The 22,739-nt window shown below is 39.7% G+C and overlaps 1 protein-coding gene across 2 annotated transcripts in view; it reads left to right on the forward strand.

Moving 5' to 3' along the window:
- SKP2 (S-phase kinase associated protein 2) overlaps nt 1-22,531 on the forward strand; it is a 37,693-nt gene extending 15,162 nt beyond the window's left edge. The window contains exons 4-10 of one of the 2 annotated variants that reach the window (XM_020906391.2): nt 677-820; nt 3,004-3,138; nt 4,686-4,784; nt 6,277-6,407; nt 12,783-12,834; nt 13,007-13,114; nt 20,428-22,531. In XM_020906391.2, coding sequence (XP_020762050.1) covers nt 677-820; nt 3,004-3,138; nt 4,686-4,784; nt 6,277-6,407; nt 12,783-12,834; nt 13,007-13,114; nt 20,428-20,641 — 883 coding nt within the window. In that variant the 3' untranslated portion in view covers nt 20,642-22,531. The remainder of the gene's footprint in view (nt 1-676; nt 821-3,003; nt 3,139-4,685; nt 4,785-6,276; nt 6,408-12,782; nt 12,835-13,006; nt 13,115-20,427) is intronic. The other variant, XM_020906392.2, reaches the window with a different exon arrangement.
- The last annotated feature ends 208 nt before the right edge of the window (nt 22,532-22,739 follow it).

Here is a 22,739-nt window from a genome sequence, read left to right on the forward strand (position 1 = left end):
TGAATTAATCTATGGGTATTCAAACTTCTTTATGTTTTTTTGCTATATTTGTTACTGCTTTTTTGCTTTTGAAACACAAATCTAAACATTTTTACCTCTTCTCTTCACATTAGTTCATAGGTATACCTGTATTTCTGTGCATTTATTTTAAGCTTTTAAGGTTTTATAAATGGAGCTGAACTATGACTTTTCCTAATGGATATTTGCTAAACATATCTCATAATAAAGTCATACAAACTTTCCTTCTTTTAGGTACATTTGCATGTTTTTTTAGGGTAATTGTGGTAGCATGCTCGTCCTTCACAAAAATGGCAAGCAAGGTCATTGTGAGCCTACCTACTTGTTCAGTAATCAGTTGAGTGATTTGAGCAGTCTTAGAGTTATTGAATTGAATGCTGAAATTTTATTCTCCTGTTCCAGATCATTGCAGAGCTCATGATAGCTTTGAACTAGCTATGAAATCCATGTAAAGAGGAAGATGAGAGCTTATCCATAATGGGAAAAAGAAATATTCCATAGTGCCTTAAAAATATAGGTAATTGTATAGTCAGAAACAAACATGCCTTTAGAACTTGCTTCAGGGCAATCGAGTGACCGTGTCCTCTTGTTGGAAGCGGTGTTGAGGGTCTCCAGAAACTGGTGCCCTGACTCACCAAATGGAGCACCTCTTTTCCAGGTTTGATGAGTCTCTCTGGCAGACTGTAGACCTTGCAGGCAGAAACCTCTACCCAGACGTGGTTGGTCGGCTCCTGTCCCGAGGGGTGGTTGCCTTCCGCTGTCCAAGATCGTTTATGGACCAACCGTTAGTTGAACACTTCAGGTAAGAAAGAAAAGTGCCCAGAAAATCTTGAGGAGGAAAACAGATCGAAGTGTCTTTTTTTCTCTCTCTCCTGCTGTATGCCCTAGGACAGGTCATCTGTGCAGCATGGGATGTTAGTTGTGTATGTTGCCATATGGCCTTTGTGTTGAAACATGGCATGGGTTTCAGTGACATCATTCCTGTTTTAGCCTAGGCCTGCTCTTGGGCTCTTCCCAGGGTCTAAGGGTGTCCTGAGTATCCTATGAGGCAGGAGCCAAGCAGAGCCCTCACCAGCAGATGTCATGCAGCCAAGCTATTCACCCAATGCTCATTTCTTTTTATTTTTTTAAAATGTATTTTTATTTGGAGGATAATTGCAATATTTTGATGGTTTCTGCCATATAAGAACATGAATCAGCAATAAGTATACATATGCCCCCTCCCTCTTGAGCCTTCCTCCCATACCCCCATCCCATCCCACCCCTTTAGGTTGTCCCAGGGCACTGGGTTGAGCTCCCTGTATTATACAGCAACTTCTCACTGGCTGTCTGTTTTACATATGGTGATGTATATATGGTTCAACGCTACTGTCTCAATTCGTCCCACCCTCTCCATCCTCTGTATCCACAAATCTGTTCTCTGTGTCTGCATCGCTATTCCTGCCCTGCAAATAGATTCATCAGTGCCATTTTTCTAGATTCTGCACATATGTGTTAATAGATGATGTTTGTTTTCTCTTTCTGACTTACTTCACTCTGTATGACAGGCTCTAGGTTTATCCACCTCACTAGAGCTGATTTGTTCCTTTTTAGGACCATTGTGTGTGTGTGTGTGTGTGTGTGTATACCACAACTTCTTTATCCATTCATCTTTTGATGGACATCTAGATTGTTTCCATGTTCAGGCTATTGTAAATCGTGCTGCAATGAACGATAGGGTACATGTGTCTTTTTGAATTATGGTTTTTTTCAGTAGTGGGATTGCTGGGCTATACGGTAGTTTTATTCCTAGTTTTTAAGGACTTTCCTTACTGTTCTCCACAGTGGCTTTATCAACTTACATTCCCACCAACAATGCAAGAGAGGATCCCTTTTTTCCACATCCTCTCCAGCATTTACTGTTTGTAGATTTCTTGATGATGACCATTCTGACCGATGTGAGATGATACCTCATTGTAGTTTTGATTTACATTTCTCTACCCCTACTGCCTGTTTCTGATAAGGAAAAAATGTGAGGGGTCTTTTCAGATTTTGTCACTCTGGGTTTCTGATCCTATCACAGACCAATTTACATCCTGAAAAAGATGCTCTGTTTTGGTGTTTTTTAGACTTTCTGAAAATGTATTTCTTACTGAGAGTTTTGCAGTGTGGTTTAGTGTCATCTCATGCTGGAGTGGAGTAAATAGATACTGAACAGAAAAATAAGCTAAAGACGGCGGAGCTAGGATACAACACACATCCCAACTCGAGGCCTTTTCACCTTCTCGCTGTGGTCATATGACAACTCTCCTCTCCCATGGGTGTTTTATGCTTCTCCTGCAGCGCTTCCTTCTCAGTCTCCTTCAAGTGCATGCTTTGCTTTGTTACTCTAGGGTCTGTCCTTGGCTGCCTTCTCTCCCGACCCACACTGTCTTCAGACAAGCTATGTCTTGTACACCCCCGTCTATGCCAAGACTTTCACATCCTCATCTCTAGCCCAACCCTCTCTTTCAAACAAACTCTTATTTCTAATTACTTAAAAACTACCACAGCTGAATTTCCTACAAGTACCTTAGTATTAGCATGTCCATCCCAAGAACCTTGGTATTAACCTCCATTTACAACTTGCCTTTGCACGGTCTTCCCTGGTTTGGTCATCCACCCACTCACCCTTGCCAGGAATCATTGTAGGCGTGACCTCCTTGTCACCCACATCCAACTCATTCTCCTGATGCTCATTAATTCATTTTCTAAGTTGGACTGTGCTGGCACAATGTCTGGACTTGCCCCCCCCCCCAAAAAAAAAAGCTTTTGAATTAAAAGAAAATGAAGGTGGCCAGTAACAGTTTATTTTATGACTACAACTATAGCTAATACTTGAAATGCGTGTTCAGGGTCTTATTTGTGGTGGTCTGCCCGGGTGGGGAGAAGAAGGGGTCAGATCTAATCTGGACATACTGATGTGAGCCACCTTGTAGAGCTTCTTTTTATTCCCTCTGTGTTCAGCCCTTTTCGTCTACAGCACCTGGACCTGTCGAACTCTGTGATCGATGTGGCCACCCTGCACGGCCTTCTGTCTCACTGCTCCAAGTTGCAGAATCTCAGCCTGGAAGGCCTCCGACTTTCAGATCCCATTATCGAGTGAGTGGCACCTGAGAGCATGTTTCAAGGACACTCGTTTTGTGTTTGTTGATTTTGTTTCTCGAGTAGATGTGGGGTGTCCTGTCCACAGGCAGGTGGATTCAGAAAATACCCAATACAGTGTTCCAGCCTCTGCAGAACCTTCCAGGAGCCTTGGTTCCTCCTTCCAGGAGGTTTGGTTGCTCACCTAGACAACCAGAGTTTGTGTACTAACTCTCAATATGTTGCTGGGTCTCATGCTAGGTTCTAGACATGCAAGGAGGAATTGAGGCGTGGCTGCTCCCTCATTCAAGGGAGAGACAGATAATTACAGTGCAGTGTGTTTGCTAGATGCGTTGGTGAATATGTGGCAACACACAGAGGCCTAATTACATTTCGAGAAGGCAGCCGTCTCGTCTCAGAGGAAGTGACTCTGAAGCTGAGTATTGAAAGTATGTGGGTAGGAGTTCTCCAGGTGATGTGGCGAAGGAAGCAGTCCTGGTGACTCTTCTTCAGAGTCCTTGTGACTCTGAATTCTGAAGTGGTCAGGAAGTGATGGAGTGCGGGAGGGAGGTGACAGGTGAGGGTCGGCAGGGACCACATCTCATGGGTGCCTGCCACGCTGGAAGAACTCTGGATTTTGTTGTGGGCTGTAAAGAGGGAAGCATGGTGAAGAGAAGCATGGTTCTGAGAATGGAACAAGCATGTTTAGAAAATTAACTCACTGGGCATCTCAGAAGATCGATTATGCATGAAAGAAACTATTCAGTAGATTAGTTAAGACATTATTGTATCCATTCAGGTAAGACATGATGAAACTTGATGGGGAAAAGAAAAGAATAATGACAATATCTGCTTAATATTTGTTGAGCACATACCATGTGCCAGATACTAGGTTCTTTAAAGGTATTCTGAGTAAATCCTCATAGCAACCCCATGAAATATGTTCTTATTATTCCCCTTTTTACAGATGTGGAAACTAAGGAACAGAGAGGCTGAATGACTTGTCCACGGTCACACAGTAGCTAGGTAGCAAAACCAAGATTTGAACCTGGCCATATAGTATGATTCCAGAACTCTCGCTCTTGATCACTGTTTGGCTAACATGAGACATTTGGGAATGGAGAGAAGAGAGCAATTTGAGAGACGTTTAATTGAAGGAACCTGGTGACTTTATAAGTAGAAGTTTACTTACAATCTAATTACAATTGTGGGTAAAATAGAAATATTTTTAGGTCATTGGTGGGTTCTGTTTTTCAATTTTAAAAGTACACTGGTAAGTGTTTGTTGTGTAGTTAATCTCTGTGCTGGGCACTGTGCTGAGGCCTTTATTACATTGTATCACTTAATTTTAACACTACCAAGAAGATACTGATCTTGCCATTTCACAGATGAATAAACTAAGGCAAAGCATCCTACTTGGTGTCATCTAGATGGTAAGATGTGAATTTAAACTCACTTCTGACTCAAAGGCCTGTGTGCTTGTAACTGCCTCCCTTAGCTTCATTCTTGGTGATTGAATAAGAGGATCTGCTTAGTATTGTTACAACTTTGTCCTCTTTTTCCAGTAATCTTGCTCAGAACACAAATTTACTGCGACTCAATCTTTCTGGGTGTTCTGGATTCTCTGAATCTGCCCTGAAGACTTTGCTGAGCAGCTGTTCCAGGTAGGAGAGATTTGAGATTTGATTATAGAACTGTGATTTCAAACATACAGTTATCTTACACATCAGGATAGAATCAGGTAACATTTTTAAGCTATTCCTAACTCTTTGAGCTCTTGATTTGGAGAACTCAATACCCTTTATCCTTCAAACTTTCTGTCCAAACTCAGGATCCAAATTGGTGAAGTTTGCAAAGATTACTTGTGTTGTGATCCCTTTTTTCCTCTGTAACTTATTAAAATAAGGAAAATGTGGTAATGTGTTCATCAACAGTATGTACAAAGAGTATCTGTTTATACCTAACTATACTGTCAGGCTTTTCTTCCCTGTAACGTCTGTAGACCTAACTTAAGAGTTTTGACTGTTTATTTGTCAAAAGTTTGTTATTGCTAAATACACCATGAATCTGGGTGATTCAATTAAAAACATCTTTTATACTAGATATTAATGTCTGTTGTCAGTATATAAAGGTTACAGAGTTACAGAAATTAATAAGTGAGGGGGGGCATGATTCACAGAATACCCAATACTGTGTGTCCTTTTTAATATTCCCTTGGTCTCTGGGTTAATAGCATGGTATTTATTTCTCCGTAATGATCTTATACAAAAGATTGCTTTTGTATAAGAACATTGTTGCTGCTGCTGCTAAGTAAGTCACTTCAGACGTGTCGGACTCTGTGCAACCTCATAGATGGCAGCCCGCCAGGCTCCCCCATCCCTGGGATTCTCCAGGCAAGAACACTGAAGTGGGTTGCCATTTCCTTCTCCAATGCATGAAACTGAAAAGTGAAAGTCAGGTCTCTCAGTCGTGTCCGACCCTTAGCGACCCCATGGACTGCAGCCTTCCAGGCTCCTCCGTCCATGAGATTTTCCAGGCAAGAGTACCGGAGTGGGTTGCCATTGCCTTCTCTGATAAGAACGTTACCAATGAGATAAAATGTTAGCTCTACATTTTCTCAGCAATGCCAGGAATGGGATGTATAATTTAGTGGTTGGACTTTCTCTTTGAAGCCCTCATTTGCTTAGTTAGCAGAGGCCCAGTAAGATAAAGTGAATTTTTGTGATGTCGGCATCTCTTTATTAGGAATTCCTGGTACAACGTATCAGTTTTTAAAAACATCTCAAGCTCATATTGTTGTTTTCCTACAACCCAAGTGGTTGAGAAAGAAAGCATAGAAGCTAGAATTTCTCCTAGTCCTGGAATGAGGGATGAGCAGGAGAGGAGAGCACTTCCCTTCTCTTCCAGAAGAGGGCAGCATTCACTAAGCCCTTGGCTCATATACCCTGGCAACTTTCTGGAACAAACTAGACCGAGATGGAGAGCAGTTTCAGGTGAGCAAATGTAGCTGCTTAGAGAAGCTGAGGTTCTATGCAGAAAATGGTAAGGAATCAATGGCCCTGTATTTTCTTGGTTTGCAGCTTTAGGCAGGGTTTCATAGGAAATTCATTCTGGGTAATGGCTTCATGCTTTTCTTGTCACCCCTCTTGTGTGCAGATTGGATGAACTGAACCTCTCTTGGTGCTATGATTTCACTGAGAAGCATGTGCAGGTGGCTGTTGCACATGTGTCAGAGACCATCACCCAGCTGAATCTCAGTGGGTACCGAAAGAATCTGCAGAGATCAGGTAAGACCCTCAGGGCTGTTGGGCCCTTAACAACAGCAACCCCAACAATAACAGCAGGTTTGATTTCTTGAGCATCTCCTAGGCATGATCCTCCATAAACTGTCTCATTTAATGCAGTGTGTGTGTTCCTATTCCTATTTTTTTCAGATGACTAACAGCTAGCTGATCAAAAGGGTCAGGTAAATGCAGACAGCTAGTGGGTTAGTGGCAGGGTTTGAATCTAGAATCCATGAGTGAAAACCTTTATGCTTTAAAAGGATTTATGTTTAAGTAGAAGAGCTTCTTTTCTTTAACTAAATTATTTAGGTAAAACCCAACATAAAAATTGAGGGATGTAGTGTTTGATTAGTATAAGCAGTGATTCTCAACTGGGGACAGTTTTGCCTGCAAGAGGACATTTGGCAAGGTCTGAGACATTTTTGATAGTCACAGCTGTGGCATTACTGGCATCTACCCACTGGCATCTAGTGGGTAGATGGCAGGAATGCTGGTGAACAACGCACAGGACAGTAGAATAACACACAAAAAAGAATCTGGTCCTAAATGTCAGTAGTGCCAAGGTTGAAAAACCCTGTAATAAACCCTCTAAGTTCATATTTATAACTTTTTTCAATTCAATCTAAAAGGACAGTGGGGTTTTTTAGGTGAACACAGGCATTTAAAATCAGGGGTGATGTGTGACAATTTAAGTTTTTATAAACCTGAACATTCAGTTATGTGTACTTCGTTTTATTTTCTAATATTGATGGAATCTTGATTTGCAAAGATAAGGACAAGTGGCAAGGGTTTTCTTTATTATTATTAAAATATATTTGATGTACAGTAATATATGTTATAGGTGTACAAGAGTGATTTACAATTTTTAAAGGTTATACTCCACTTAAAGTTACTATAAAATATTGGTTGTATGCCTCATGTTGTACAATCCTTGTAGCTTATTTTATACTTAGTAGTTTGTATCTCTTAATCACCTTCTCCTCTATTGCCTTAATCTCTCTCCTGTTCCTTCTCCCCACTGATAACCACTAGTTTGTTCTCTATATCTATGAATCTGCTTCTTTTTTGTTACATCCATTAGTTTGCCTGCAATGCAGGAAACCTGGGTTTGAATCCTGGGTCAGAAATATACCCTAGAGAAGGAAATGGCAACCATTCCAGTATTCTTGCCTGTAGAATCCCATGAACAGAGGAGCCTGGCAGGCTACAGTCCATGGGGTCGCAAGACTCGGACACAACTTGGCGACTAAACCACAGCCACCCATTAGTTTGTTGTAGTTTTTAGAGTCCCTAAATAAGTGATATCATATAGTAGTTGTTTTTCTCTCTTTTTTTTTATATTTATTTTTGTTCATTTATTTGGCTGGGCCAGGTCTTAGCTGCAGCATGCAGGATCTTTAGTTGCAGTGTGCTAACTCTTACTTGTGGCATGTGGAATCTAGTTCCCTGACCAGGGATCAAACCCAAGCCACCTGCATTGGGATGGAGTCATAGCCACTGGACCACCAGGGAAGTCCCCTGACTTATTTCACTTAGCATTTTAATAGCTTGCCCTCGTGGCCTCAGGCTGGCCTACACAAAGCCTTGTTAAGCCAGTGCACACCTCAGCCCTAACCTCGTGTCTTGATGGGGGTGTGAGCCCCTCTAAGTGTTTCTCTTCTAACGTTTAACATACTCTAAATACTCATGAGCCAAATATTTGCAGAGTGTATCTTCTTAAAATCTAAGCAGTATTTGAAAAGCACTCCTCCAGGACGTGACCTGTCCTCTGTGAGTCACATATCCGAGGCTGTAGGAGACAGGAGCGGATTCTCCTAGATGGTCAGAGGTTGGAATCCTCTGCAGGTGCTTGAGCCCAGATAACAAAATGAAGGCTTTCTCTAGAGATCTGTAAAAGCAGCAGTAGTGTCTTTCTTAACCACTCTGCTCCACACACAGTATTTCTATTCTGCATTTTTTCCCTTTAAACACAATTTTAAATCTGTTTGGGAGGGAGGTTCAAGAGGAAGGGGATATATGTATACCTATGGCTGATTCATGTTGATGTATGGTAGAAACCAATACAATATTGTAAATTAGTTATCCTCCAAGTAAAAATAAAAATTAAAAAATAATCTAGTTATAGTATTACATAGTCATAGTCATAGTCATAGTCTCAAATATGCCTAAAACATGTAAAAACACAAAAATCAATAATCCTGCTAACATTTTGCTAGTCTTTTTTCCTGTTAAAAAGTGGCTTTAAAAAAAAAAAAAAATGGGACATAGTGTATGGAATACTTTATGGTATGGTTTTATTTCAAGTAACCCTATTTCAGTAGCTACACCACATGTCATTTTCAGTGGCTATGTGATATTCCACCAGATATATTTGGAATAATTTATTGATTCATTCACAACTTACTCAGTTGATCTCCTTGTAACGAATGTTTAGAATCTTTACAGTTTCTCCCTTTTATAAACAACTGTCTTATGGACAGAAGCAAACTGTTGAGTGCATTTCTAAGTGGAGTTGCCAGGCCAAGGATTAGGCTTCATTATCAAGCTTTGGATAGTTCTTGCCAAGTTGCCTTCCAAGGACTTTAACTTCCCACCAGGGAGCATCCTCTTCCCATTGAATCCCACCCGTGGTTCTTCCCTCTTCATTCCCTAGACAAGACAGTGCCTTGCGTACACTTCTGCCCATACCTGAACTTCCCACTTCTTTATTCAGAGTTTTTCTGTAATGAACTGAGGTTCTGTGTGTAAGGTCGAGAAACTCAGCTGTAGGCAAACTACTGTAAATTGTTTCCACGTTTGCCTTAAAACTGTTTTCTGGGTTCCTCTGAAAAAGAACAAATCACCTTTCTACTAAGTTTTGGCAAGAATAATAGGTGGTAAAATCCCACTTGCTGGACACATTCAGGGCGAGGATAGGACACAGAGTAGGAGTTGAAGTGTTAGTTTCCTTAAGTGTACAATGGGAATTCAGGGCGTTTTAAATGGATATCTATTTAACAACGGCACACGCTATTTCACTGTGTAGAAGACAATACAAATTTTGTGTTTTACCTCCAAGACCAGGGGCAGACCATCTGGATTCAAGCTCTGTCATTCACTGGGTAGCCTTGAGCAATTTGCTTAACCTTGCTCTTCTTCCATTTCTCAATAAAATGGAGTTAATAGTAGTACCTTACCTCTTGGCATTAGAGTAAGCAATAAATGGTGTAATGCATGTACAAGACATTTAGTCATTCTCAGCACATAGTGAGAGCTCAGTAATTGTTGGCTCTTGGTGTTTATATTCCTCACCCATCACTACCTCTCTGTGGAACAGTGGATGAGCACGGGATGAGGTTTGGAGGACCTAGCTTTGGGTCTTAGATTTACTTGGACTTCTCTAGCGAAAAATGTCTCTCTTCTAAAATGACAAGTTATATTAGGTAGTTTCTAAGATCCCTTCTAACTCAAGTGAAATGAAGGAGACAGTGAAGAGGAATCTTGGCAGTCTGGTTCCTAACTCTTGCCTAAGTCTTGGCGATCTGGTTCCTAACTCTACCCACCAAAGAAAGACGGGACTTAAACAAGGGCTGGAGACAGAGACTAACCAGTTTCATCCCCCAAGGTTTAATTCTTTCCCAGGTGGTGGCAAAGGAAGATTGTATCTGATTGTGGATTTTGTGGTTGGCTAGCAAAATGATCGGTCACTCAAAATTACGTTGTGCAGTTCTTCATTTTTTAGTGACTCATGAGACAAATGTCTTTTGAGTCCCTATAATGCACAAAACCCAGTTCTAAACTTGGGACATGTGGCCTTGAACAAAACAGAGAAAGTCACCCTTGTGAAGCTTCCATTCTGGTGGGGAATCCAGACAATCAACAAGGAAGTAAATATATGAAAGGAAGTGAAAACACAAGGAGGAAAAGTTTAAAGCAGGGTACTCAGAGCGTAGCAGGAAGGGGGCTGTTTTCAGATGGAATGGCCAAAGAGAAGAGCTCCCTGAGGAGGTGAGATTTAACCATAGACCTGAAAGAGTGATATGTAGATACGTAAGGAAAGAACATTCTAGAACTAAGGACCAACAAGTGCCTTTAGAGGAAAGCCACATATGCTACTTCATAATCAGAAAATGAATCAATAAATGTTATTTACTTTTTAAAATAGACAAACTTTATTAATGTTTGGGATTTTTGTTTCCTCTCAGTATGGGAGCCAGTGTGGGAGAGGGAGCGAGGAGCCCAGTGTGAGGAGATGAGATAGCCGGGGGCTTTCTCGGCCAAGGCAGAAGCTCTGTTTCCCTTGTTTTCCTGGGTAAGATGGGAAGCCATTGAAGTATCTCGAACAGGAATGAAATGGTCTGACTCACCTTTGAAAAGTCCCCTTGCAGAGCTGTGCCAGGGAAAGGCCGCTGGAGACTTGGTGATCGCATTTGAGGAAGTAAGAAGTGATTGATTTCAGACACATTTTGAAAGCTAACCCAACAGGACTGGGTAACAGATGGGGTGTGGGATGTGAGGAAACAGTTTGAGTACGACTGCCAGGGTTTTGGCCCCAGCAATCGATGAAGTTCGCACTTACTAAGACGGGAAAGACTTTGGGGGAAGGAGCAGATTGAGGGGAGAAATCAAGCATTTGGTTTTAGGCATAAATGTGAGATGCTTATCACATAGCCCAGTGAGTGTGTTGAGGAGGCAGGATTTAGACAAGGGGATGCGGCTGGAGATGTAGCTGTGAGAAGAAAAAAGAAACCCTCAAACATTAATAAGATTTGCCTATTTTTTAAAGTAAATAACACTCACTGATGTGTTTTCTGATTGCGAAGTATCTTGTTCCAAATTCTGAAAAGGTATTTGTGATCCCACCACCCTTGGTAACTGCACTTAACATTTGGATGTATTTTCTTCCAGCCTTCCAACCCCCAACCTCCTTTCTTTCTGTGTAAGTTTGTGTGTAAATATATATGTTTGTGTGTTTAAATTGAGATTATCATGCATTATATATATTTTGTTTTCAGTATACAGTGTATCCTGAGTTATTTTTTCACTTTGTAAAATGTTATTAAATAGCTTTTTAATGACTATTACCAGCATTGTGTTCCATAGAATGGATGAAGGTTGACCTATTGGGGAGAGGGGCTTTTATAACTGTCACTATAGTGAATATCATAGTGCATGTAAGCATGCGTGCTAAGTTGCTTCATTCATGTCTGACTCTTTGCAACCGTATGGACTGTAGGGTCCTTGGGATTCTCCAGTCAAGAATACTGGGGTGGGTTGCTTTGCCCTCCTCCAGGGGATCTTCCCAACCCAGGGATCGACTTGTGTTTCTTGTCTCCTGCATTGGCAGGCAGGTTCTTTACCACTAGTGTCACCTGCGATCTCTAATTACTTTTCTAAAAGTGGAATTACTGAGCCAAAGAGCAAAGTGTGTTATGCCCTGAAACCTTTTTTTTAAAAAGAAAGATCAGTTCACCCTCAAAAAATGAGGTCTTCTGAAAGGCTGCATAAAATTAAATACCCACTTTTAGTGTAGGGGCACCTGCTTCATATTTCATCAGTTCTGGGTATTGTAATAGGATTTGTTTTTCATGTGATAGCACCAAAAAAAAATATTTTATTTTGCATTTCTTGTTCCATTTTTATTATGTCTATATTTTATGCAGTATCGTTCTATTTTGTTATACTCTTAATATACTATTTTTTTATACTGTTAATATAATAAGAACATTAACTCTACTGGAAACATTTATTCCCAGTTTTCTGATACCACTTTATTTCTGTTTGTGTTCTGTTTTCTTCTAACATGGTAGAGTTTTTAAAGATTTTTGTCGTAAATTATCATTGTCTTCGTTTTGTTTTCTTTTATGTTTAGAAAGGAAGATCCAATGAATAATTATTCATTTTTGCATTTGTAAGTTTTTAATAACATGTGGAATTAATTTGGATATATTATTTGAGTCGAAGTAAATTTTCTCTACTTGTAGTAGCCATATTATTTTTTAATAATCTATGATTTTCCTCCACTGGTTTGGAGTGCTACTTTTTGATATTTGTTTATATAGTGCGCTGTTTGATTTTGCTTTTTGCTGTTGTGAACCGGACTTTCCCCGCCTCTTTCCATCCAGCAATTGCTGGCACATAGATAAGCTATGGAGTTTCTTATCCAGTCATTTTACACAATTAGTTCTCTTACTATTTCTAGTCGTTTTTCAGATGCTTTCTTGTGTTTCCTGGGTAGAAAGTCTTACGTGGCAAGATGATGATTTTTTTTTTCTAATAGTAAATGACTCTAATTCAGAATACTCTGAATTTCCAGCACAATATGAAATGTATGGACAGCAGGTATCCTTGTGTGATTCCTCATTTGATGGTGACTGTCTTTCTTTTTTTGTCCGCTAGATGTCTCTACCTTGGTTGGAAGATGTCGCAATCTTGTCCACCTAGACTTAAGGTATGTTTTTATTTATTTTAAAACAAAAAAAATTTTAATGAAAATTCATGATTTTTTATTGAATGAGGAAAGAGTCTTAATATGTTGAATTGAAGGAACTGAATGATAAGCTGTTCCTATCTTCTTCACCTGGGATTGGTGGATAGCTTTTTAATTTTTTCTTCTGTTACAGCGATAGTGTCATGCTGAAAAATGACTGCTTTCCAGAATTTTACCAACTCAACTACCTCCAACACCTTTCACTCAGTCGGTGCTATGACATAATACCTGAAACTTTACTGTGAGTACTCATGTTTCTTTTCTTTGTTTTTTTTCAAATTCGGCAGCCTCTAGTCTTAGTTGCAGCATTGATCTTACTTTCAACATGCAGGATCTTTCACTGTGGTGCATGGATTGAGGGTGGGCTTCAGCAGTTGCCTCGAAGGCTTGGTTGACCCCGAGGCATGTGTGACCTTATTTCTCCGACCAGGGATCAAACCTGTGTCCCCTGCATTACAAGGCAGATTCTTAACCACTGGCCCACCAGGGAAGTCCCAGTACTCTTGTTTCTTAAAATGAACAGAGGGCAGGGGCCAGAAGAGATGCCACTTGGTGTTAAAATCCATTAACAGCAGATGTTTAAAGCTTAAACATCAAATTAATATATCACAAACTAGTTAGGAAGGACTAGCAAAATAGAACAACCAAGGCAAAATGTTTGGCTTAAAACGTCTGGTAAAGTTGAGTTGATTGAGGTAGCTTACTAAACATTTATTTGGCTGTGAACTGGTTCTTAATATTAGAATACTGTACTAGTACTTGCGGAGAACTTAAAAAAGCAGAAGACAGCCTTTAGTCCCAGGAAGCTCAGAGGAGGCAGAGGGAGGAGGAGACCATGTGTATATGTGTTTCTGAAATTTTTCAAATCAACTAGTTAAGTCCAAAAACCTTTATCTGAGCTTAGAGGAAAAGTTCTACAGTCTCCTAGTGGTGTCTGTCCCAGATGGCCAAGGAATGGGGAAAACTAAAAATATTTAAGTAGTAAATATTGTAAGAGTGGTGTCCTCTTTGAGAAGAAGGGAGATTAAGATCCACGAGTGAAGTAACTTACCCAAAGCTGAATAGTGAGTTACTGACTGAACTGGATGTACTTCCCAGGTCTCCTAGACACATGCAGAATAGTCTATATCTTAATCTGGTAGCTTTTTTAGGGGTTGATTTTGTACTGCTCAGCAACTTCCACAAAATCAAAGCAATGCTAACAAAAGAGGAACCGGATCCATCTTGCTTTTAAGAAGTGCCATACCCAAGTCATCCTGGGAATATCATCTCTTTAGCTTTAAGAAGTTTTCCTATATTTCAAAGGGTTGCAGAGTTCTTCCTTGTGTCAAATATAAGTATATAGCAATTTTATTAAAAACCACAAGAATTTGTGGTGCCTGGATTTGGCCTGGTGCCCTTCTTCCTCATCCCCTAAATGAGGCTGCTGACCTTGTTTAAGCTCACTATCCACACGAAGGTAATCAAGCTGATTCCTACCAAAGAAAGGTGGTGAATTTGAGCACAGAATTTATGTAGTCCTCAAATTACTAGTTTGGGTCTTGTAAGTTAGTTTCAAGTATTAATGAATACAGAAAACAAACTTAAGGATGCCTGGGGTAAGGGATAGTTAGGGACTTTGGGAAGGTCATGTGCACACTGCTGTGTTTAAAATGGATAACCAGTAAGGACCTTTTGTAGAGTACGTGGAACTCTGCTCATTGTTATCTGCCAGGCTGGATGGCAGGAGGGTTTGGGGGAGAATGGATACATGTATAATGTGTGGCTGAGTCCCTTTGCTATTCGCCTGAAACTATTATACCACAATATTATTAATCAGCTATACCCCAATACAAGATAAAAAGTTTAAGGTTTGGAACAAAAAAAAAAAAGAATTAATGATTATAGCAGCACTGTTTACAGTAGCCAGGACATGGATGTGACTTAAATGTCCATCAGCAGATGAATGGATAAAGAAGATGTGGTACATATATACAATAGAATATTACTCAGCCATAAAAAAGAATGAAATAGTGCCATTTGTAGCAATATGGACGGACATAGAGATTATCATACTAAGTAAAGTAAATCAGACAGAGAAAGACAAATATCATATCACATGTATGTAGGATCTAAAAAAATAATACAACTGAACTTATCTACAGAATAGGAACAGACTCACAGACATTGAAAACAAGCTTATGGCTATCAAAGGGGAAAGGGTGGAGGGAGAGGGATAAATTAGGAGTTTGAGATTAACAGATATACACTACTATATATAAAATAGATCAACAACAAGGACTTACTGTATAGCACAGGGAACTATATTCAGTTTCTTATAACCTGTAATGGAAAAGAATCTGAAAATGAAATGTGTGTGTGTATGTACATACACATGTATATATTGCTGAATCAGTTTGCTGTACACCAAAAACGAACACAACATTAAAAATCAACTATATTGCAATTTAAAGAAAAAGAATTAAAAAGAATAAATAAATCAGGCACTTCAGCTATATAGATTTAACTCATAGAATTAGGGAATCCAGTAATTACATCTTTAATAAAGCACTGTAATTAATCCTTAGGGCTCTAATTAATCCTGAGCTGGTGTCTCATTTGGAAAAGCACTGCCCAGAAGGGATGCCAATATTTAGTTCCAGGGCTCTCAGATATTGGGGCCTAAATTCATATACATGCAACTCTTGTTAAAATCTCCTGCCACTTGAATTTTCTAGCGTCCAGAACTGCTAGGAGCCTGGAGTGTCTACCTGAAAAGGTTTCTCTGTTGACAGTTGCTTCCCACCCTTGCCATTTGAGCTTTAGCTGCATTGTCTGTGCACCGCCCTTGGGAGTACACTGATCATTCTTTTCTGCTTGCTTTTCTCAAGAGAATCTATTTATGTGTCTTACTTTTGTTCTTTCTCTCCAAGGAGTAAGAAGTTAAGCAGGAAATACCTATTCACTTGAGTAGAGGCGAAGGGGAGGCTGTGAGCCTTCATATTTTTATATTTATATCCAGTGGGATGATAATCCTTGCACAGTCATCTGCAGGCAATGTGACTTGATGGGTCAGAGCATGGGTCTGAAGTCACAGACCTAGGTGCAAACCCTGACTGCACTGGAACTGATTTGTCTAAATATTATCTTGAAATAAGGGAAACAGAGGTATCAGTTTAGTAACAAGTCAGACCATAAGAATAAAGTGAGAGCAGACAGAAGAAAAATGCTGTCCTTGAACCTTAAGGTAAAAGAGTATGTTTCTTAAGACATAAAATGAATGGTATACTGGTTTACCTTGTGAATTCATTAAGATGAGTTTGCTGGTACCCTATCCTTAAACATTTCTCCAGGTAAAATGTATATGAAATGCATAGTAAGAATTCTAGGATCTTCAAAAATAGTTTCCAGAAAGCTATTTTTGCTAAAAAATTTTCATTTCTTATCTCAGAAGTGGGAACATAAATTTTGAGTGTCTTTCTTTTGTAATGATATTGCTTTGAAACACTTGGGAAACTAGATTTTTTTGTCCTCAGGACACACCCTCCCTGTATTCATACCCTTCCTTATTAATTGGTCTGATTTCCTCTTATATTTCTCATTAATGGAAAAAACTGAAGCTGGAGATAGTAATCTGAGATTAAGAGAGACTAAATAAATAATAATACTTGCAGGAGAATTTGTAAGTTGAGGAATTTAAGGAGAGTAAGATGACTGGGAGAAATATCAACAGTAGATATGCAGATGATACCTCCATAATGGCAGAAAGTGGAGAGGAACAGAAGAGCCTCCAATGAGGTTGAAAGAGGAGAGTGTAAAAGCTGGCTTAAAACTCAACATTCAAAAAAAACGAAGATCATGGCCTCCAGTCCCATCACTTCATGGAAAATAGATGGGGAAAAGATGAAAACCGTGACAGATTTTATTTTCTTGGGCCCCAAAATCACTGCAGATGGTGACTACAGCCATGAAATTAAAAAACGCTTGCTCCTTAGAAGAAAAGCTACGACAAACCTAGACAGTATTAAAAAGCAGAGACATCACTTTGCCAGCAAAGGTCCGTCTAGTCAAAGCTATGGTTTTTCCAGTAGTCATGTATGGGTGTAAGAGTTGGACCATACAAAAAAACACATGAAAAGATGCTCAACATCACTCATTATCAGAGAAATGCAAATCAAAACCACAATGAGGTACCATTACACACCAGTCAGGATGGCTGCTATCCAGAAGTCTACAAGCAATAAATGCTGGAGAGGGTGTGGAGAAAAGGGAACCCTCTTACACTGTTGGTGGGAATGCAAATTAGTACAGCCACTATGGAAAACAGTGTGGAGATTTCTTAAAAAGCTGGAAATAGAACTGCCATATGACCCAGCAATCCCACTTCTGGGCATACACACCGAAGAAACCAGATCTGAAAGAGACACGTGCACCCCAGTGTTCATCGCAGCACTGTTTATAATAGCCAGGACATGGAAGCAACCTAGATGCCCATCAGCAGACGAATGGATGAGGAAGCTGTGGTACATATACACCATGGAATATTACTCAGCCATTAAAAAGAATACATTTGAATCAGTTCTAATGAGATGGATGAAACTGGAGCCCATTATACAGAGCGAAGTAAGCCAGAAAGATAAAGACCATTACAGTATACTAACACATATATATGGAATTTAGAAAGATGGTAACGATAACCCTATATGCAAAACAGAAAAAGAGACTCAGATGTATAGAACAGACTTGTGGACTCTGTGGGAGAAGGCGAGGGTGGGATGTTTCAAGAGAACAGCATCGAAACATGTATATTATCTAGGGTGAAACAGATCACCAGCCCAGGTTGAATGCATGAGACAAGTGCTCGGGCCTGGTGCACTGGGAAGACCCAGAGGGATCGGGTGGAGAGGGAGGTGGGAGGGGGGACCGGGATGGGGAATACATGTAAATCCATGGCTAATTCATTTCAATGTATGACAGAAACCACTGCAATGTTGTAAAGTAATTAGCCTCCAACTAATAAAAATAAGTGGAAAAAAAAATTTTTTTTTAAAAAGAGTTGGACCATAAAGAAAGCTGAACACCGAAGAACTGATGCTTTTGAACTGTGGTCCTGGAGAAGACTCTTGAGAGTCCCTTGGACAGCAAGGAGATCAAACCAGTCAGTCCTAAAGGAAATCAGCCCTGATTATTGGAAGGGCTTATGCCGAAGCTGAAACTCCAATACTTTGGTCACCCGATGTGAAGGGTCAACTCACTGGAAAAGACCCTGATGCTGGGAAAGATTGGGGGAGGAGGCGAAAGGGGCAACAGAGAACGAGATGGTTGGATGGTATCACCTGACTCAGTGACTGACATGAGTTTGAGCAGACTCTGGGAGACAGTGAGGGACAGGGAAGCCTGGCGTGCTTCCAGGCTTATGGGGTCTCAAAGAGTGGAACACGACTTAGCGACTGAACAGTGAACACCAAAGGAGCTGGTGAAAAGTTTATAAATACCTTTTGTTTACTAAAACTAAATAGAGACACTTAAGATATCAGTGTCACTTTATCCTTAAGTTAGAAATAATGGCTCAAGCTATTCATTTCTATTTACTCTCCCTGAGTTTACTTTTCAGTCTCTTCCGTTGAAGTTTCAAAGAGATAATTGGGCACGTTCTCTGCTGCGTTGTAGGTGGTACACATACTAGAGTCTTGTTTTGGGGGGTGGGGGGGTCTCCTTAAAATTGTAAAGACTTCCTGGTTTTTTGGCTTGGGAATGATCATTCATCCACCATCTCATCATAGTCTGCTGACTCCTTTCTTATGTGTAACACCTGAGTGTCTTCTAAGTGTCTAGTATAATTTCCTTCCTCACCAAGGCTCTTACAAAGTGCTATTGCAAGAACATTTCCTTTGTTCTGATGGCAGATGTTGTCTGCCATCCCTCTTCACTCCCACCTCTAGTTTCTTCTTTTAAATACTCTCCACTGCAGAATGTCTTACAACTTGGCTAATCTAGAGATCCCAGAATCTGGATTCTCATGGATATTGCAAAGTTCTCATATAGTCAGATTTTATATAAGAGAAATTGAAGATTGGGCCAGATTGCTATCATCTTCAGTGATGATAAGTATAAATATCTGTGGATGCTGACTTCTCCTTATACTCTTGTTTCCATTTCAGAGGTTAGCTTACTTTATGAACAACAGCAATTTGTTCTTACTGCTTTTCTTTTACGTCCAGATCTTATTGTCTCCTTAGGAACACCAAGCATGTTTATTTCATTTGGTTAGTACTTTTATTTTCTAAATTACCCTTCCTCTTGTATTTAACCAGTATATCTTAACATCTGTGGTGTTTAAAACTCTCCTAAATGTAGAATAAATACACTTAGATGGGGAGTGGGAAGAGCGGGATTAGCATGGAAGATCGGCCAGTAGGTGGTTTGAGTTGTGTAGACATGAGGGAGGCATCCGCGATTTCAAACAGGGGAAGGACTTAATCTGAGCTAGGCTTTATGAGGATGCCTTGGTCATTGGTATATACACTAAGCTAAAAGGAGGAAAGATTACAAGCTGACAATTACTATAAGGAAAGTTTATTTTTCAAGTAATTATTGACAGTATGAAAATATAAAGGAAGCTTCTGATTCTAGGAAATTGATGTTCTCATTGATCTGCCGTGGGATTTTGTTGAAACTCCAAACTAAATATTCCCTTTCCTGACACTTTGGACTGTGTGTCCCAACCTGGAGTAAATATAGATCAGAGAGATGAATTTCTAAGCCTGTAGACCTAGGTTAAGAAAAAAGAATCATTACTAAAGCATATTTGCTTTGGGAAAACAGGTTCCCTTTTTTGTGGACCAGAATTTCACTGTTGACATAGTTAGGTTTCACTTAATGTGAAATACCTAGGAAGATGAGTGGCTTCCATGTGACAGAAAGAAAAAAAGGGAATATATAGCGAAGTAAAATGTCTATTGTGTCTGTCTGCACTTGACACATGACCTTAAAATAGTATCATGAAGTCACCATTAGGTTTCATCATATGTAATGCACTTGTTGACTATTAACCATTACTTGGAAATTACTGACTCTGCTCACATCTCCTTTCAAGAGGGCAGGCCTTGTTCAAATAAAGATCAAGTCCATATCCTTAAGTTGCATGTAACCTTTCGTGACTCCAGCTTATGCCATAGTAAAACATTTACTTTTACTATCACTAGCTTGCTGGCTTCCCCTCCCAACACGGTGACATTTTTCAGTATAAACCAAGAGTGGGGGTGGGGGGAAGAATATAAACCAGGAATGGAGAAAGAAAGAAAATATGTTTGGATTTTAAATAAACCTAGGAGTTTTTTGGTTATTAGAAATTCAACGAAATACACTTGTGTGTTTCCTAAGGCCATATTGCCCAAGCTGTGGCCTGTGCTTTGTGGATTCACCTTTGCTATTTCCTCGAATCATTGATTACAAATTATGTCTTCAGTTTGTATTGTGTAAAATATGATAGTGTGTAAAAATTGGATCATGTAACTCTAGTGGCACAGTTACCGTAGATACTGCTACTCTGAAAGTCTCTCTCTTCCTTTCCAGTGAACTTGGAGAAATTCCCACATTAAAAACACTACAAGTCTTTGGAATCGTGCCAGATGGTACCCTTCAACTGTTAAAGGAAGCCCTCCCTCATCTACAGATTAATTGCTCCCATTTCACCACCATCGCCAGGCCGACCATTGGCAACAAGAAGAACCAAGAGATATGGGGCATCAAATGCCGACTGTCACTGGAGAAGCCCAATTGTCTATGAAGCCTGTATTGCAAGATGGTGTCTCCTCTTTTCTTTGAACAGGGAAAGTAAGAAGGAAGCCCAGTTGTGGAGAACTCAGCTATTTTTATTCTTGGTTTTCTGTTGCCTTCCTTCTACAAGTATATTAGAGAACCATTGGAGAGAGAAAACTATGAAGTGTTGCTTTTTAGAAATGATTATGAAAGCTTTTATCACTGCTATACTCTTAAGAGCCTAAGCGCTATGCTTTTTGAAATTTTAGGAAGAGTGAGCCTATAATTTTAAGATACCTTAAATAGCAAAATTTGAACCACATCTTCCAAGGCCATGCTTCATAAATCTATTTAGAATCAAGCTTAAAAATCACCACCAGCAAATCATTTGTGTAGCCTATATGGCAGCTGAACTTTCTTCTATTTAATTTTTCAGCACTGCTTTATTTTAAGACATAGGTTGCAAAAAATAATAAGCTATTTGTATTGTAAGCTGAAAAGAATGAGAATCATAGAGTAGATGTGAAGCAGTCTCTTCTGAGGATAGCAAGAAAAATAGACATTTCAATGGTGCCTTTAGATTCGCAATCAGGTTGATGGAAACAAATAGCCCAGGTCATTCACCTTAAAACCTAAATAAACAAACAAACAATCGGCCAACGAGAGGTGTAGAATCTGTGTAGAATTCAAAGACTCAAGAGGCAGTTTTCTATAACAAGTTAACCTGGGGTATCCTCTAGTGCACATTAATGATGTCTCCTTTATGTACAGCTGGGAAGGTCACCTGGAGGAGGAAATGGCAACCCACTCCAGTATTTTTGCCTAGAGAATCCCATGGACAGAGGAGCCTGGCGGGTTACAGTCCATGGGGTCGCAAAAAGTCAGACACGACTGAGCGACTAATACTTTTATTTTCTTTATGTACTGTGTTTGCAGTGTTCTGAATTAGATGAGGAAATTGAATTGTGGACTTCTGATGTTATGATCAAATTATGTTAACATGGGTTCTTTAGCTTTTAAAATGACTTACTTTGTTTTAGAGAGGTAGGAACCAGTCATTCTTTGATTCTTGAAATGTTGGATGGAATCCTGAACCGCAGATGCCTGCCATTTTCCTTTTCGCTAAGGTTCTCAAAGCTATTTTTACTCTGGAATCAAGTATTTTAAATTGTCTTTATTTTATTTAAATGGCCTCCCACAATGATTGTTTCTAGCAACCCGTTTTATAAAGTTCTGGACCTGGAGTTCCCTAAGAACTGCATGTTCCTTTCAATTAGGAATATACCCTAGAAGAAGGTGTATGTTCCGTGCAGTTTCAGAGCAATAAGCACAGCCGGCACATGTGTAAAAGTTAAGACTTGGGTGCTGAACCTTTTGATAGCATCAGTGAATTTTTTTTTTAATGATACATAGAAGAAAAAGGACTAAATTCTACTTAAACACACACACACAACACAAAACACTAATTTCTTGTTTAAATCGATGACCTTCCCATATATTCAAAATGGAGCAAAAAGCCCAAACTCATCATTTCTATTAACATTGCTTTTTAAAAAAATCAGATCTTTCAAATGTTAGAAACAATGGTATGAAGTGCCCTTATCTGCTCAAACCTAAGGAAGAACATTTTTATAAAGTAGTGTTACACGGGAAATGATTAGGTTTCAGTTTTGTAGTAGTTTAAAAGTGCTACATACTACTTGAAATTATTGTTTACAGATTAGTGCCACGGGCTGGAGGGAGGATCCGGTCGGCCTCTGATTTCCGGATGCCCTCACACATACAGTACTTCCAAACTCAAGTCCAGCCATAAGCTATTTTGCTAACACGTCAGAGTAATCTGTATTTTTGTATGTGATTTCTACTTTTATAGACTTGTTTTAAAATAAAACACATTTTTATAAAAACGAATACTTCAGCTAAGTTGTATTCCTTTTTTCCTTCTCTGTTTTTCTTAAGCACTCTGGTTAAAACGAGCATTAGGTATGGTGTGAGATGTATCTCAGCCCTCTGAATGTGTGTGTGTGTGCTAAGTCATGTCCTACTCTTGCAACCCCATGGACTGTAGCCCGCCGGGCTCCTCTGTCCATGGGATTTCCCAGGTAAAAATGCTGGAGGGGGCTGCC

The sequence above is a fragment of the Odocoileus virginianus genome, chromosome 14 (assembly GCF_023699985.2).
Source record: "Odocoileus virginianus isolate 20LAN1187 ecotype Illinois chromosome 14, Ovbor_1.2, whole genome shotgun sequence".
NCBI classification, from domain to species: Eukaryota; Metazoa; Chordata; class Mammalia; order Artiodactyla; family Cervidae; genus Odocoileus; species Odocoileus virginianus.